Raw genomic sequence first — 17,857 nt, 5'->3', positions numbered from 1 at the left:
TGAAATTGGCAGTTTTCACTGATTTTATTGAGCTTCCAAAAATCTGAAAATGATAAGCAATGGCAAAAAAAAAAAAAAAAAAAAAAGAACAAGCTCAAAGCACAGGTTGCAATATGTTAGTTAATATTAACTGTTAGGTCTTTCAGTTTGCAAAGTAGATCTGGATACTCTCTTGACATAGGGAAAAGCTTGTAGCCCAGCTGTGCGAAGCTGCATCTCTCACTGCCATAATGGCTATACAATAAATGGAATAAGGGCCATGGCCTGAAGGTGAAAAATTACTCTGAAAAACACCAAACTTTCAAACAAATTGTTGAGAAGAGGTTAAGAACAGCAAAAAGAGAAACCAGTTCCCATGGTATTTATCAAATGTAGAGCAGATGGTACGTTCTCTGTAAGTGAGTAAGACTACCCTAAAGAAATACCTGCCTTAATCATACACTTCTTGTTCAAAGAAAAAAAAGCCTGAAGGACTCCTAATAGTGGCAAATATTTATGTGAAAATGGATGTTAATTATACTTACTGTCAAGGAGGCTATTTTGATGCACTACTTTGTTTTTATCTAAAAAATGCCATTTTGAATCTATCAAAACTGCCTATAAGCGTATGCCACATTCCTCAGACTAAACAATACATGTCAACACAATACATGGAGACAGTGACTGGCTGTGCCAGTGTCCTCTGCATGCGTGTGTGTCTGTGTCTCTGGGATACGTGCTCAGCTTCACCGCAGGTTGAACCTGCAAAGAGGAAAGCAGCAGCAGTGTCCCCCAGCCTGGGCAGAGACCCCGGGTCCCCAGGCACCGGTCTGGGCTTCCAGCAGCTGAGCAGAAGGATCCTGGGCTGGGATGTCTGGAGGAAGCGGCTGTGCTCCTGACATCACTCAACATAGATAAATGTAAGGCTAGAATTCCCCCCCAAAAAGAAAATTAAACACATTTTAAAAGGTTTTACTGCTGCAGCTGCACAAGAAAGCAGGATGCCATCATCTGTTGAATACACAAAAGAAAGACAATGTGGTTTGTCAAGGCAGCCTTTATTATTGCCCATGATTTTTCCATGTGTAATGTCCATGTTACCAAGTCCTGAACATTTGCTGATCCCATGGCATTTTGCATATCAGCAGGTCCTGATACCTGTGCTTTCATGGGCAAATACCAGTGTCCAGGACAAATTCTAACTCAGGTGTCTTCTTGTGCCCTTTAGCTCCAAATAGATATCTTACAGTGCTATGAAGTATTTCCATGCAAGAAAAACTGGTTCAGTCGTCATACTGAACAGGCATCACACCCACATATTTTTAAAGGTGTTGAAAAATTGAGAGGAAGTAAAATCCCAGATACTAAACTGGCTTGAGAATGGAAGTGGATTTTGGAAAATGACAGAGAAACTTGAAAAATGCCAGTCTGATTACAGTAATTTCATGTAAAGAAAACACTGCATATTGAACATTAAAAGACCTTTAAATCTAGCCAAGAAAGAACCAATAAAATGAAATACATTCAAATGAGAAATAAAGCGCACACTCTCAACAATGGAGGAAATTAAGCAACAATCCGGTATACCTCATGGATTCACTTCATCTCTTGAAGTTTTCACAGCCAGACTGAGTGCCTTTCTCATCAATAGCACTAAAGGAGCATCTGGGTGAGCTATAACAGTCTCTGAAATACATGAGGTCACAGCATTCAATAAAACTTTGTTTTTAAGCTTTTAGGCTTTGTTTACCTGCAGATTTCCTGATGGCTAAATTGTGGGAAACAGGGGAAAATAAAACCAAAGTAAACCGAACACTTATCAAAGGAGATGAAAAATTGAAATGGGTCCTAGCATGATAGTTAGAAAAATAGTAAAACACATGTGAAATAAACTGAAAGGGCAAATTATGTTCTCAGATGCCTACATATTCAAATATAGTAGTGTAATCTTGTCCATGTGAACAGATATATACTACCCTACAATGAAAAGCACTACTTGCAAGGCCACTTTATTAGGAACAGGTGTTTTAACACAAAGAAGGAAAGAATTGAATTTATAGCAGCAAAGCAGATAGATCTAAGTAAACCTGGCTGTTCAATGGGATGAAAATTTAACTAGTGATGCAAAAAATAACTTAAATCTGCATTTCTTTTTTTAATATCAAATTAGAGTTTCTTTTCTTTCATAATTAGTATTGGGCATCTTTCAAAGAGCCTTTTCTAGATGTACTACTTGTTAGCAGCATCCAGTTATGACTGAGATACGGGCAGCAAGGTAACTTGTACAATCCTGTGACCAAATAACTGAACTGTTTATTACTGTGGCACTTCTGTGACCATCAGTACCCTTGCCAGTGCTGCTCATGGATCTGGGTGCAATGGGAGCTTTGAAAAGGGGAAATCCTTTCCCTTTTGTGTTCTCAATCAAAAGAGGCTGACTCCAATCAGAGGAGTCCCATCCTTCCCAGAAGTGCAGACAGCCGTTACCCAGGTTGTCACTTTTCCAAGCTTTATGATTCACTTGGGCAATTTCTCCTGATCCAGAAGGCCCAGGCTAACCAGCTGCTATCATCACTGCTGCTGGAAGGAAGGAAGCTACTTTTAAACGAGATTTTGTGGGGAGCTGTGGGAAAAATTGTTTTGGAATTATTGTGGAGGCAGTAATCTCCAAAAATTTTTATAGTAGCACTTTATGCATCACCAGTAAGGATAACAAAATTAAGGGAGACCTCAGTCCACAAATTACTTCAAAATTCAGAACAAACAAACAAACAAAAAAAGTACAGCTTCTATGTATACATTCATAAACAACAGATTATAAGTTATATCATTACTTGGACAGCTCTAACCTTGGCCTGCTTCAGTGCGTTTGAAGTATTCATGCAGCTGTCAACAATTGCAAGTTAAAACATGCTCTTCAGATCATTTTGTCTTACTTGCTTCCTGAGAGTGTGCAGCCTAAAACCACCTTTACAAAATACTGTGCCATTCACTGGGACAATTCTCACATTAAACCAACCAACCAACCAACCCACCAATCAACACTCCCATTGAAAACACTCGATTTAAGAACACTTTTGATGAAAAACTTTGGTTCTTTCCTTCATAGGTCAGCAAGTTCATTATCACCTTCCTTATCACACCAACAGAATGGGAAGGTCCCACAGCACGGCTGCAGCCATGGCTTCCACACCACGTTGTACACGGAGAGCTGCTCAGGGACTGGAGTCAGTGTCCTGCGATGCTCTTCTATGGCTCTTCCAATCTTCTTTATTACAGTGTCAAAAAGGGGCTCAGTGTCAGCTGACAGAGGTTTGGCTTCAGAAGGGTCTCGCGAGAGATCAAACAGCAAGGGCGGGTCATGATGGGTCACGCCTTCTCCAAAACATGGGCAAAATCCTCTATCATAACAAGCCCCAGCTCCAAGAGGACGGAAGATGGGTGTCACATAATGAGCCTTCCAGATGGCTCCACCTGGCAGGAAAGAAAGAAGACTTGCAATGGTACTGGTGGTTATCATAAAGCATTAGAAGAGTGAATGTATCAGTTATCACTGGTGTGTTTTTTATGAAGACATGAAAAAATATTTAGGGCTTTCAAGGCTTACTTCCTTGTTAAGGTAGCAGAAGGACAGACAAAGGTTGAGGCAAGGGCTTCTCCATGAGACAAGGAGGGCATGGACTCCCAAGGCCTTGCATTCAGATGAGTGAGACCCATCCTGAGCTCCAGTAGCCTGCCTGGCATACCACCTGCCTTGAAGCCACAAACAAACTCTTTGTGCCATACAATACAGGCGATACTAATAAGTTCTTTACCACCAGCTGCAATCCCAGAAGGAATGTGTTAGACAACTGTGCCCTCCCATAGATTGAACCTAATTCTTAGCAAAGTAGTTCTGTACTCACTGTCCTTCTGGTGCCACCGCACAGCATGTAAGTGGATGCCACAGTAGTGAAACAAAAACTCGTGCTCTGAGTGCTCAACTGTTCCTTGCAGTAAAGGCATCAGATCCCGGCCATCAATTACCCTAGCAGAAAAAAAGGAGACCATCAGACTGAGGTAAGCTGTACAGGACTGCTTTCCTGCAGCACACCTCTTGCTGGAACTGGGAACTCTGAACGAGGAAGATGCTTGTAGAATGTAGAAGATTGCAGGTAGATGCTGAATCTCAAATGTAGAGAAGAGGTACTGGGCTGTGGTAACATTTATGCATCTAGAAAAGGAGCAGGAGTGAAAAGGAAAACATCAGACTCTTAGAATGTGTTTCCAAACTAGATTTTCTATTGTTTGGGAAGAGAAGGAGGAATAAAGACATTTGTGTTTGTACCTGTCCTGGGGTAGTACCCCTCCAGCTAGATGAACTACTGTAGGATAAATGTCCATAAGGCTTGTAGGCTCATCGATAACTGTCCCTGCAGGTAGCACTCCTGGCCATCTAAATAACCCTGGGACACGGATTCCTCCTTCCCAGCCTCCCATAGCTTTTCCACCTTTTATTAAAAAAAAAAAATACATTTTCATCAAAATAGGTTTCATTTAAAATAAATCAAAATTTTAGTTGTTATTGTGTTATCATAAGCTAATATTACCTTTATGAGCCTTCATTACCCTTGTTTTTACCGCTAAGCTCCCTCTCCTTAGCACGAGTGAAAGTGTGTTCACTGTATCAGATGCCTCTAGTGGTGTTACACACTTACTCCCTTCTGTTATTTTACAAACACGTTGCCCCATCAGAACTCAGTGTGAATAAAATTTTCAGGCATAAAGTGATTTCCCAGGCTAGTTCTCCTCTTTCTTTTACAATTCTATAACATACTTGTAGTTAAAACAAGGGTTCAGATGTAAGATGCAACTAATATTTAGTGAGAAATTACACAATCTTAATAAAAATTAACTTCTGATCAGTTGCCTCATGAGGAAACGGCAGTTTGAGAATTCATGTTTATTAAGAACACCTGGACAGGCTAGAATTGTCTACATTTTAAAATACCTAATTAGAATGAGACAAATTTGCTTCTCAATGATAAAACACTGGTTCTCCTTGTACAGTCTTATCTAAGCTTTAGGGGTGTCCCAACTACTTTACTGGGTTGTCATTGTCCCTGACAGCTCTTACCTCTGTATATTCCGTTCCAGCCACCCAGCTGCCTTTTCCCTTCTTGTCTTTCCAGCCATCCACCATGATCAGAGGCAAAGTAAACTAGTGTAGTGTTTTTCAAGCCTTCCTTGTCAATGGCATCTAGAACCTCACCTGTAAACGCAGGAATATATGTGTATTAAAAAGCAAAAATATCACTTACGCTACATAACGCTAAATAAGATTGAGATTTGTAGTTGTGATTTCACTGTAAAAGCACAGAAAATTTGTGATGTGCTGTAACTCCTTTATTATTCATATTATCACAAAGCGCAAGAACCACAGTCACAGACCAGAAGTCTTCATTGTAAAGGGCAGAAGTGCCATCTGCTGTAAAAATATGGAAAGAAATCATGATCCAAGGCCCCCAAAAGTTAGATTCTGCATCAGTGGTGGCCATTGTGAGAAATGAGGAAAAATGTTGTGTACCCTTATCTTGTAGTGTCTAGAATGCAGTTAGTATTGGCATTAAATTACTGGCTGGATACTATATGCATTAATAATACAGTTATTTTTTATTTAAAAGTAATTCTTTAGCTGTTTCTGATGTTCTTAACTATATTTGTGGAGTGTAAGTGTTTGACAGGTAGGTTTGAAAACCATTCTTTCTGTATGTGTACCTGATTCTTATGCCTTTTGCAAATGTGGCTACTTTTCCTCTGCCATGACTGGGTGATAAATAATTCTCCTTCATCTCCAAAAAATAGGCAGAAAAATAACATAAATCTAATTTCTGGTGCTGTACCAATTAACATTTATGAACATTTCTGGATTTATGAATGAGGCTGAAAAATATTCAGTACTCTGCTGAATGCAGCAGTCACGGAGAAATAGCCTGCTGCTTTACACCTGGAATTAATTTGTTTTTCAGTTTTATCACCTTCTGATGTGTCCTACTTAGAAATAGATAAGACATGACCATAAGAGGCTGAAATTATCTGGTGTTTAATATTCACAGAAAATGAAATAATTCTCACTTATTTAGTAAGAAGAGCAGGAGAGTTCCTTGACAGGAGCCAAGGGGACATGGGTACAACTGTCAAACACTAGACAAAAAACTGAGTGAACTCTTGGTCCAAGACTGGAGAAAATAAAACACCAATACTACAAGCCAACATCTCTCATATAAGATTACCAGATGTTGATGAAAAGCTTAGGACTTTTTTCCTTCTTGTTTTTCTCTTCCTTGTTTTTTAATAACAACTGTATTGTTATTATATATTCAGACCTAGGTATTAGGTAGTTGGAGATGTTGTTATTTGCTATAGTGACTTACCCACCATCCAGTCCATCTCCTCTACATTATCTCCATATAAACCATGGCTGCTCTTCCCAAGAAACTTCTCTGTGGTGAGGAGAGGGGTGTGGGAGTGTAAAAAAGAAAGAAAAAGGAGGAATGGCTTGTGCTTATTTCTGAAAAACAGAGATCAATACTGTTATTAGGGAGGAAGGAAAATGGTTTTATGATTTGCGTATATATTTCAACAATCACTTCAGGACCATCTTACTTTGTAAGGTATTAAAACCCAGTGATTAGCATCTGTCTGATAAAATAACGTTTAGCTTATATAAAATGATCTTCGTTGAAGAGTTTCAGATTGAAGCTCCACTTTCTGCTATTACAAACCACCACTGTGCTGGTGAAACAAAGACAGAAGGTTCATCTCCTGCCAGCTGTTGCTCACATATCAGTCCATACAATAAGGCTACCTCACAGCTATACTCCTTCCCTGGCCCACACACGCATTTCTGCCATCAGCTGCTATCCCTCAAGGCTGCAATGTTGGTCTCATTGATAGAAATCCGTATCTCCTCAAAATAGCTTAGAAATGTTCAATCCAACCCACGGAAATTTGGAAATTTTATCAGCTTTAGTGAAGATAGGAATAACAGGCATCCTTAAGCAGCAGCGGATTTTTCAGTTTAATAATAAGATATAATGATTAATATTATTAATTATTCATAGGCATAATGGTACTTATAATCCTATATAATATTATAAAAATTATAAAGACTTCGTATGGGAAAATGCTGTTTAAAAGTTGCAAGATGTGCAAGGAGCAGAAAAATTGCGATCAAAGGAAACACACTTTACCTTTCAATAAATGAAATGGACTCTCTCAAGATAAGGGATGTAGTCCTGTCTGTCACCATTGGCTGCTCAGTAACTTCATGGTTTCTCATCATAATGCAGTTCCAGTATCGTACAAACCCATAACTTGAGAACCAGGACACAAAGAACAGGAGACTAAACCCAGCAAGGCAGGTCAGCATTTTCCAGCTGACGGAAATCAGGCCGGTCAGCCTTCCCAGGGCAGCAGTGAGTGTAACGAGGCCGATCATTTGAGTGGAAAGCCAGAGTTTCCTTCTAAAGGCTCTGTCCATCTCTGGTGTTTCCGTTGGTTGGCAGTCACTGATTAGCGTAAAAGGCATCCCATAAAAATAGTCAAACCCGTGGTTTAAAGGGTGATGACAATGGTCATTGCGGGATTCACAGTTAACACCTTGATGCCATTTCCCTGAAAATACAGATTATTAAAATGTGGAGATAATATTTAAAAATGGGCTTTTGCTCACATAAAACATTTATCAAAAAAATGTTGGGTTTTTTCCTTCTTGTGATAACTTCTTCATCCTACACATATATACCAGCTATGTACTGATATAATGGAATATGATGAAAGTAAATCTCTACAAATGATAAATTTCCAACAGCTATTGGTGCTCTGTATACATATTCATGCCCTGTAGCTTTGATCAAATGTAAAAAATGGGACTCTAAAGGGAAACAGAAGTTGAGAAAAACTCAAATTTCCAAAGCAGAGCAAAAATGTATGGCCTTCCTGCAGACCTGTCAAGTATGAAATAGGAAGAAGTCCTCCTGTAAGCACAGGGCAAAATAACATTGTTGTGTTGTCCTGTTGTCTCTTTACCTTCAAGATGCTATGCAGACTTGTTTATGGAAAGTTTCAAACAGCTTAATGCCAGGACTAAGGCAACACTCAGCGACGCGGTGATGCCAGTCTGATAAGGGAAGCTACGGATAGTGTAGACAAGTAACTTGCAGCTTAACAGTGGGTTTGGCGGACAAACCACCAGATCCAGAAGAACTTGAGCTCAGGAGATGGGGATTTCTCATGAAACTGTACATAAATAAGCAACTTTGTTGATAATAATATCTCCGTTTACTGGATGAGAATAAAAGGTCTTGTTTTATAAGTATTTTTTGCCATTTATTTGTATTTCATCTAATTTAAAAAGTCAAAGACACCTTCTTTTAAATTCTGAAGCCTTCATGTATCAAAAGGAACATCTGACTTTTTGCAGTACAATTTGTTCTTTATTATGAACATACGTCCATTATTATGATGAATGGCAGATCAAAACCCCGTGTTTCTTTCCCTCCAGTCTACTCAAACAGACTGGTTAGGCACTTACATGGAGTCATAAAAAGGTGCCTCATTTGGCTTAAACACTGAGGCTTCGGTATATCTGAATCAAGGGACCAAAATCTACCTCTCATCAGAGAGATGAAGTTTAATTGCATTTTATGATTTCTGATGTAATGCAGACCTTGGATACCAAACCTGTAGATCAAAATGAACTTTTATAATTTTACTTGAAAACTAATTTGCAACTAATTCTTATTGTGGAGTAAGGAACCGCATACTTACAGGAGGATATTATTCTAAACAAATGGTTCACTGTTACTTATACTAGCAGCCAACCCTGAGTAGGTTTCAACAGAATTGCTGTGCATTAGAATAGAAGGAGGAAAAACTGTTTCAGAGGAAAAAAAAAATGTTGCTTTTTGGATAAAAAGAAAGACTGAAAATTCTATTGTAGGTGAATGAATTGCCTTCAGCTAAAATCACTACTCAGTTTACCTCTTGACATATTTAGAGCCAGCTATAGAATGAAATAGGTTTGTAATCAATACATAAATGCATTGGTCATAAATACAGGTGCAGCTGAAGTATCCTTGGACTTCAAATGTACTCCAACACTTAAACCCCCAGCTGAGGTTGATAAAGGCTTCTGACATGCTACAAAAGACTCAAATCTCCAGAAGATAAACTAAGTGTGTAATTAAAAAAAAAATGAATCTTTTTAGGGCACATGTTATACAACATTGGCTTTCTGACTACAAAGGAACCACAAAGTGTTTCCTAACAAAAAGTCTCAGTATCACATCAAGCTGCACGTTATTAGTAGGATTTAACTTTGCAATTAAACAGGTTGTGCTCAGAGCAAAAAAAATCACAAACCTTTCAGGTGAGACTATTTAGTGCTCATTCAGCTGTGGTGATGTAGGTAGGAGTTCTGTAAAATGTATTGTTTCATGACTTGTGCGTAAAGTTGTTGGGTTTTTTTGTGTTGCTTATTATCAGTGCTTTCCATCATCCCCTATGGTGCAATTAATCAGAATCTGTCAATCTGGTTAAACTAAGTGATGCTCTTGGTGTCTGTAGTGTGATTTTAGCTGAGATGCCCACAGGGAAAACACCAGCCTGTTTTGCTAGCTAGCTTCTAGGAGGTATGCAGCACAACCTCCCTGCAGGGCAGTTCCCTTGACAAAGTGGAGACAAATCTAATTGTTTTGTTAGCGATCACATGCTGAGACCAAGCTGAAACACGTGGCTAATAGACATGGGTTTTTTTTTATGAGCTGATTAAACCAACTAAAATAATATTGCTACAAAACTAACTGCAGAAGAAGATTCAGTAATATAAAACTTTAAATGCCTGTAGGGCTTCATTTAGCATTGTCCTGTATGGTTTAGATTTATTCTGCTGCATGAATACAAATCCATTCCTGCAGACACTTTTATTAGTGAATTCAGTTTATTTGTGCAGCCAATATTTTTATGTGTCAGACATAAATTTTGGATATTGACATTTAGATGCTCAGATGAGGTAGGGCAAATAGCTGAAAATTCAGGTCAGGCACGTTTATGTTTTAACAGTCTGTGGAACTATGTTACGTAGCTAAGATAAATGATTATTTGAAACTTGATCATGACCAAAAGTTACAACTATATTAAAAAAAAAAAAAGTCCTATAAAATATAAAGTAAAATGGAATTCATACTCATGCTGAAGGAGGCAAAGTTTTGTGGGTTGTAATGAAATCTTGGTGAACTATAGTGGCACGCTGTAATTAAAGAAAAAAATAATTGCTTTGTTTCTGTTTTTGAAAGAATAAATCCTGTGATATTATGAACTTGCTCAATTGTTTTAAGTAGCAGCTGTTCTCTTTTGTTGTGAATCTGCTCTGAGCTGTCATGCATATTTAAATGGCATTCATGTTTTGTTTTTTTATGAAATAGCATTGGAATAAGTATCTATACCTGGTAGAATAGCATTCAAGAAACATTAACATATTTTCCATTATATATTTTAACAACCACAGCTGTGCTTGAAAGCAGGTAAACAGTAAAGATTGTCCTCTTTATCAGATGCCTGCTCTTTTCAGAGAGATTCTTTTTGGTCAGGATATCTTCTTAAAAGGTATTCCTAAATCAGGAAATAAAAATATTACAACTGAGGTATGAGCAGTTCCTAACTAAAACAAATGGTTTGAGTGAGATGTGCAGGTGAAACACATTCTAGGCCATCTTCAGGAGTGTCCCCATACCTATCAGTCCTGTGCTGTAGCCTTGCTGCTGCAGTATTTTGGCAAAAGTGGTTTCGTTTGGAGGAAGCCCTCCTGAGCCGCCATTCCAAAAAATAACACGGTAATTGTTTATTGCATCCATTCCTAAAAAACGAAGTAAAAACAATCTTAGTAAGTATAACTGGTAGAGTACTTTTATCAAACATACTCTCTTGTTTCCTGGTTTCATTGATATTGTGGTGTTAAATGTTTATCCAAATGCTGTTTGTTTGGGGAAATGAACCTAGCACTCTGGACGAGATTAAGGAAAAGTTAAGTCTCTCCATTAGATAATTGTATCTCATACTGAGACATTTTATTTTATTTTATTCAGAGTGGCACAGTTGTATAGGAGATTTTAGATGTCACAGTGGTGGAAATGCACTTAGTGGAACTGTGAGGGCAGGGAGGAGGGTAGGGAACCTTCAGCCCTGTCAGCCTCAAACTCTGGCTTGCATGCAGCTGCCTGGGAACTCAAGGTTTCCCTGCAGAGTGGCATGGCTGGCGTCTGACTTCTGAAATCCACAGAGCAGCTATCTAGCACCGCAATCTTCTCCTCACCTGCAGGTTTACACTCTGTTATTTAGCGTTATATACTGCCATAACCCCATCACACAACATTATGCGAGGTACAATCTGTCACGAAAGCGTTGAATATCTCTGGCCCTGTTTTTATAGTGGGAGAGAGACTGTACAAGCTCATGTGCATTTTCAGGCTGTCTATCTCAGTGGGGGCTGTCATGATAAAAGTAGGACAACATGTCAGCTTCAAAACATCTTGGGAAGGAAGGCACTGAAGATCATTTGCAGTAGAACAAGCATTAGAGAGTTGCTGTTAGAAACATGTAGAGCTATTTGTTTTTCATACCTCTTCATCTCCAGAATGCAGTTTGACAGGATAGTATTTTTTCTTCAAAAACAGAACTGGGAAAAATAATACAGCTGTCAAACTGTTATTTCATAGGATGGATGAATCCTGACACATAGGTAACAAAGCTTTCCTGTAAATGACACATTCTGCATCTCGTTTGGAGGGAACAGACACACATCTGCATAGATCTAGTCTGCTCCCTGCAGGGCTGCATGGTTTCTGATATCTGATGAGGAGTCACCCACGACAGAAATTAATGTAACTAGTGCTTTAGAAATATGTTATTATTATTCATGTTCTGTGTAATGACTTTTTTGAGTGTAGCAATTTGTACTAACTCCATTCTGGCTGCCATCTGTGCAACAGAGCACCAAAAATGCAACCAGAGTTGTGAGCTGGGGGGCAGCAGGATGCTCTACAGAGCTGGTTGTTCTCTGTGCTACTTCCCCCCAGGTTAGTTTATTGTACCCTGTAAATATAGATGTCACCTCAAAGGTACTAGTGTGTCTCTGTGTCCCTCAGTGAGGGATGACATGTTTGTGGCAACCCTTCTTTTGCACACCCTCATTTCTTTTGTGCCCATTTTATGACATTGTTCCCTTCAGCAATAAAGCAGTGTTTAAAGGCTACTTCATTTTGCAAGGCAAACCTGATCGGAGGGGATATCTCCCAGTGAGGAAAGCTGCTCTGCTGGGGGTGCAAAGTGGAGCTGCAGCAATGTGTTGGGTCAGTTTCACTCCTTCCTTTGCCAGGCGGTCAATGTTTGGGGTCCTAAAAATGCAACCAGCACTGTCAGATATCATTCAGAGAGTCTTCAAGGAAATAGAGAGGAATAATATACTTACTTTTATTTTGGGAAGTTTCTTCTATTTGAAGATAGTGGCATTTTTAAAAATTTTATTTTAATTTTCTCAAGTGATGAGGAAATACTTTTTTTTTTTTTCTTTCATCATTAACAATCGCTATCTAGATAATTTTCAAGCCAATCATTCCTTCTTGTTTCCCAAGTCCTATGAAGGGCCTTGTAGAAATGTACCCCACTGCTTTTGAAGAAGAAAAGTCATGCCTTGGGAATGAAGCCATGCTGAAGTGAATGCCCGGCCATGCAGAGCCCCATCAGGTACCTATGATCATCAGCTGCCTATCAGAAACTTGCAGGCCAGTGCTGATCAGGGTGAGATTCTGAGAACTTTGCTAGATGAGGGGAGTGATTGTACCAAGTTTGGTTTTGTTCAAAGAAATGACAAGCTGTTAGGAAACTAGCAAGCAATAATGCGGCGCTATTTTCAAAGAGAAGGGAAACTCTATGTCCTTGGGCCTGGAAAGATAATTATTTCCTAGTAACATAGCTCATCGCAGTGATGTATACTGTATTTTGATGTGAGACTGGGAAAGAATGGCAAAACAGTTACATGAGGTAATGAGGGAACAACTGGTTTCAACTGCTATGTTGAAAGAGAGAACATTTCTGTCTTCAGGTATGTGTAAGAGCTTAGCATTTCTCTATGTCAGCCAATTAAGGAATATACAAGAAAGGTTGAGATGTTCCCACAGGAAAACAGCTCGGGATAAGCAGAGCTGGCCCTGGTAACACCCTCTAGGCTGTGAGATAATCCTGGTATTGCTTTACATTTACCCATGGCACCCAGGAAATGGATCTGAAAACAGCTCAAATAGCTGATGGTGGACTGAGGATTGCAGTCTTACATTAAATAACACACCAGCTCTCTACACTGTTATGCTCAGTTTCCTTACCTGATAGTATCATTCCCATAGCAACCTATATCCCCTATGCCGAGGTCATCTGCCATCAACAGGACAATGTTTGGCTTTGTGGCCATGGAAAGCTGTGTCAGCGGTGGCAGAAGCAGACCAAAAATCAGGGGTGCCACCAGGGATGTCCTGAAACACAGAAGAAGGAAAGAAGCCAATGACCTGGCCATACATCACTCCTATTGCGCGTGGCTGAAGACCCTCCTGCATGAGCTTGGCTGCAGACCAGACCACTCTCTGCCAAGACATAGACAGTGCGTTAAAATTTGGTCGTTGACACAAACAGATGTCATGGAAAAGAAAGTGTCAGGACCATAACTTTAAAATCTCCTTTTCTGATCGTTTCCAAAATTCCTATGAGCAGTCTCACTTGGGAATTTACATGTGACAGATGATGTATAAGTTATTTTGCTTTAGTGGCTTGGGATGTTTTTTAGAAGTTGTTTTGGGAAATGGACAACATGATCAACATCCTCTGACATCCTTCTCACCCAGATTGGGACCTTTGTATTGTGAAAAAGTTAAGAACAAGAAAAACAAACAAAATCACATTGTGAGTATACTATATAGACAAACAACCTTACTCTTTTATAATACAGTATTATGTCATTATTAAACTTCACTCACTTTAAATCTAAGTATGATATAACAATAATTCATTAACTTTTTTCTTACCAATAAGATGTTAGATGAAAAATCATTTCTGCATTTGAAATGTTCAGATCCTGCAAAACCAAGAGAGAGCCTTGTCATGTTTACATCTCCTTAGTAGTCACTGCAATAAAAATAGATAAAAAACTTAATCAAGGCCTATCAACACTGTCTCTGGTTTTACTTCAGTGCACCTCAGATCACTCCCTAAATGAAGAAGAGTAAAGGAATTAATGCTATTTTTATTGCTAGTGCTTCTTCACTTCTAAGAGGAATTTTCCTTTTTGTGTAGAGAAGTTTATCTTAAAATAGCACAATAACTCTCTTTTGTTACACCACTCAGATGCATGAAAAGCACTTACTGTTCAGAAGGGAAGAGAAGAGCTTTTTAAAATCCAGTCCTCAATATCATTTATTTTTCTGTAATCACAGAGACAGTAGCAGCCTGCTGCTTCTTCACACAGTATGCCAAGTTTCCTTTCAGGCTTGTAAGAGATATCTTTAGTTGTAGAAATTCTAATCATCCTCTTCCAACAATAACATTTCCTTAGAAGACACTGAATTTGTGACCTCCTGTTGTTTGAGCTGAGCTTTTTTCTTCTTTGTATGTGTCAAATTTCAGGGTGTGATGCTCTTCCCCCTCCCCTGCACAGCTTTCTGCAAAGGTTCCTCTGGGGCTTTCTCTTTCACTGCCAGGACAAGACTTTGAACTAAGGGCCAAATGACCTTGGTTCAAAGGCTTTAAAATAGACTCCTTTCAAATTTATCCCACGTCTGGTTGAACTATCCCAAGCAGCTCAATTTTATAAATTATGTTGGTTTCACATTTTGTTTTCCAGAAATGATAGTATTTAGCAGCTTAGTTAATATCCAGGGTTTTTACATTTTATTCATAAACACTACAAGCCTCAAAGGGAAAATTTAAATTTCTATGCTTAGAAAATTGGCATCCAAACAGCTTTAAATGCTTATTTACAAGCACCAATGCTGATGCAGCATCTCTACTTACAGACACTCAGACTTAGTTTCCTGCATTTGGATTTGTGCCTTTGCTGCATCCTAAGTAGCCATAGAAAAGATACTGGAGGACACCTCAGCCATAATATATATAATACATATATATAATATATAATATAATATACATAATTATACATAATGTACATAGTACGTGCCTCCAAAGCAGTTGAAATAAAGAGAGCATCTGTCGTTCATTTCAGTGGTCAGTCCAGCTCAAGCCACAATGGGAGTTAGAAATATTTAAATTTAATTGTGTAATTGGTAGTCACTAACTGCCTGTACTTCATGGTAGAGATACACTGATTCGAATCACAGGCTGGGCCTCCAGGCTGAGTTTCCTCAGAAGCTGCCTGTAAAATAGCGGGTAATACACAGAAAAGAGTTACCACACTGACTGATATTATCCCTGTCAAGCCATTTCCTTAGTGAAAGGTGATTGGAGTCCAGTCCGAGAAAGCAGCAGCTCTGGTGGCAACAAGAGGTACAGCAAAAGCAGCTTGCCCTGTTCCTCTCCTTTGTGAGAAGTCAGAGAGGACTCCAGGTCCCCCCACTGCAGTGCAGCTCCTTGCCCAGCCCCCAGCAGCTGGGGCAACAGCAAGTGCCTGCCTGATTCAGCCCCAAGCAGTTTGGAGGATGCCTTTTCAGGGGCCTCTTTGGGACCACTTTTGCCAAAGTGGCACATAAGCCATGCTGCAAGCAGTCCACTTTGCTATCTGAATTGAATTCAGCTTAAAGCAAAACTCTTTCCTCCCTCTCCCATTATTTACCTCTCCCCCCACAAAGTAATTTAGATTTTATCCCTTTCTTCATCCATTGTAATAATCCAGGGGGTTATAGCTTGCATATCTTTCATATTTTACTGTTTTACTGATTGAACTGTTTTAATTCATCTTCACTTTTCTATCAAAATACTCACAAGACACTGAAATCCCAATTCAAGCCAGTTTGAATGAGAGAAAATAGTCACATTTTTAGATACACTCAGTTACACATTTCATAAAACCAGCATCAATTTGTGGCATCGGTTTGGCAACACTTGGTGAATGTTATAAGTAATTCCATTCAGTTTTGTACTGTTTATTCTGTGAAAATGTCTTCTAAAAAGTCCTATTTTGTAGACTTGATATAGATCAAGTAAGCCAGGCTTATGATAACAAGTTGCCTGCAGCTGTCTGCTCTCACTTTGTACGCAGACATGTATGAGACAAATGTTGTTGTAAAGGGAAATGCCTTTTGAAAACATCCTTGAGATATTTTTATCTACAGAAGAAAAAAAAAAAAAATTCCAAATGCCCATTAAAATTTTCCAGTGTGTTTCCCAACATAGTAAGGGAGGAATACGGTACCTGGTCAAGTTACTCTCAAAGCAGGCAGCTGATAGACTGGAGTGTGAGCTTATTTTCGGTCGGCTTAAAACCATTCCAAATTTTTCAGCACAGCGACTGCTGCCACAGCACAGCGGCCAACATCTGCTTCTGAAGGCAGTCCTTAAATCTGCCCTGGCTGCTCATGCGCACTTCGCCACAGGAAAGCAGCGTTATATCAGAGCTTGCAAGCAGCTGGGTGGTCTAACTTATCCCTGCGTCTCTTAAGCTGCATGTCTCACTGCAGTTTGCACAAGGATGACATTCATACACGCGCAAGGGGCTGGGGAACACCACAGATGCAGCTAAAATGCTTTCTGCCCAAGCAACGGTTTCGCGAGGGAAGGGCAGGATCTCCTTTAAGTCTGAGGCGCTCCAGTGAAAGGCGCTATAAATGACAGTTCCCCGTAAACCTCTCCTCCTTTCCACCAAGGAAAACAGAAAACGACTGTACTTACAAAGCAGCAATTCCTTGTCTGTAGAAATAGAAACTAAGATAATATCTTCACTTTGTGGCAGCCCCGAGTGCCTGCAGTGATGACAAGGTCATCTCCGCACACGCAGTGAGAAACAGTTTTAGGGCGTGGGGAGGAAATACCAGCAAGAGACATGAATTTACTTTTGCAGAAAATGAGTCATTTGGCTTCACTTCAGAGTGCTGCGTGTTTCCTAGTGACCACTGAAAGGGACAAATTCAGGTTACATACTTTATACTAATGCTTTATGTCTTGATTTTTCTTGTTTGAGTCCTGTTGGAGCGAGTGTTTTGGGAGACCATGAGATACTGTCAAACAGCAATCTTGCTTTACTAACAGAGAATTTGCTGTGTTTGCATATCTTAAAAGAGAAGGTAGATGTTATGAGTTGGTGGTACATCACGAGTTGCAGTGCTCAGGCTGGTTTTCTAGAGGAGCACCTCTCAGGCAAGTTACAGCACCATAGGTGTTCCCTCCCCTGCTCTCTCCCACCCCCAACATTCCCACGCTGGAGCAGTTGCAGCCAGCATGCACAGGAAAGGTGATGTGTCTGGTTTTCCTTCTTGCAGTGCTTGCTTCCTTGTCCCCACCCACGTTACAGCATCTCAATCTATACCTTTCCCTTTCCCATTCCCCTTCACTGTGGCTTTAGCGCTTCAGGATTCTTAAACGTCTTTAGGATTTCTTGTTGTCTGATGCCCTCTGCTGCTGTATGTTTTCTAAAAGGAAAGCACCTTCTGAGGTGCTGGGGTTTTTCTGTCGAGGATGCAATCAATCCTAGCCAGGCCCTGCTGACTGGGAGAGCACTTCTTGCAGCTGGGGTCTCCTTCACAGCTTTTCAACTCCTCCTTGTGTTTTTCCAGGACTTCTTGCAAATTCTATAGTACTCATAACAGAGAACCACAAACTATAACTTCTATGTTATTTACTAAAT

The 17,857-nt window shown here is 39.6% G+C and overlaps 1 protein-coding gene across 1 annotated transcript; it reads right to left on the bottom strand.

Annotated features, from left to right (window-relative positions):
* Nucleotides 1-3,082: 3,082 nt before the first annotated feature.
* On the bottom strand, nucleotides 3,083-16,503 carry LOC141476926 (arylsulfatase D-like). Its single transcript, XM_074165899.1, is given in 12 exon segments — nucleotides 3,083-3,453; nucleotides 3,885-4,006; nucleotides 4,307-4,469; nucleotides 5,096-5,230; nucleotides 6,393-6,529; nucleotides 7,212-7,635; nucleotides 10,754-10,876; nucleotides 12,292-12,413; nucleotides 13,398-13,544; nucleotides 14,091-14,159; nucleotides 14,161-14,190; nucleotides 16,430-16,503. Coding segments are annotated over 12 exon segments (1,917 nt in total).
* Between the last annotated feature and the right edge of the window lie 1,354 nt (nucleotides 16,504-17,857).

The sequence above is a fragment of the Numenius arquata genome, chromosome 1 (genome assembly GCF_964106895.1).
Source record: "Numenius arquata chromosome 1, bNumArq3.hap1.1, whole genome shotgun sequence".
NCBI classification, from domain to species: Eukaryota; Metazoa; Chordata; class Aves; order Charadriiformes; family Scolopacidae; genus Numenius; species Numenius arquata.
Note: the sequence above shows the minus strand (reverse complement) of the source record. Positions and strands in the feature narration are given on the sequence as shown.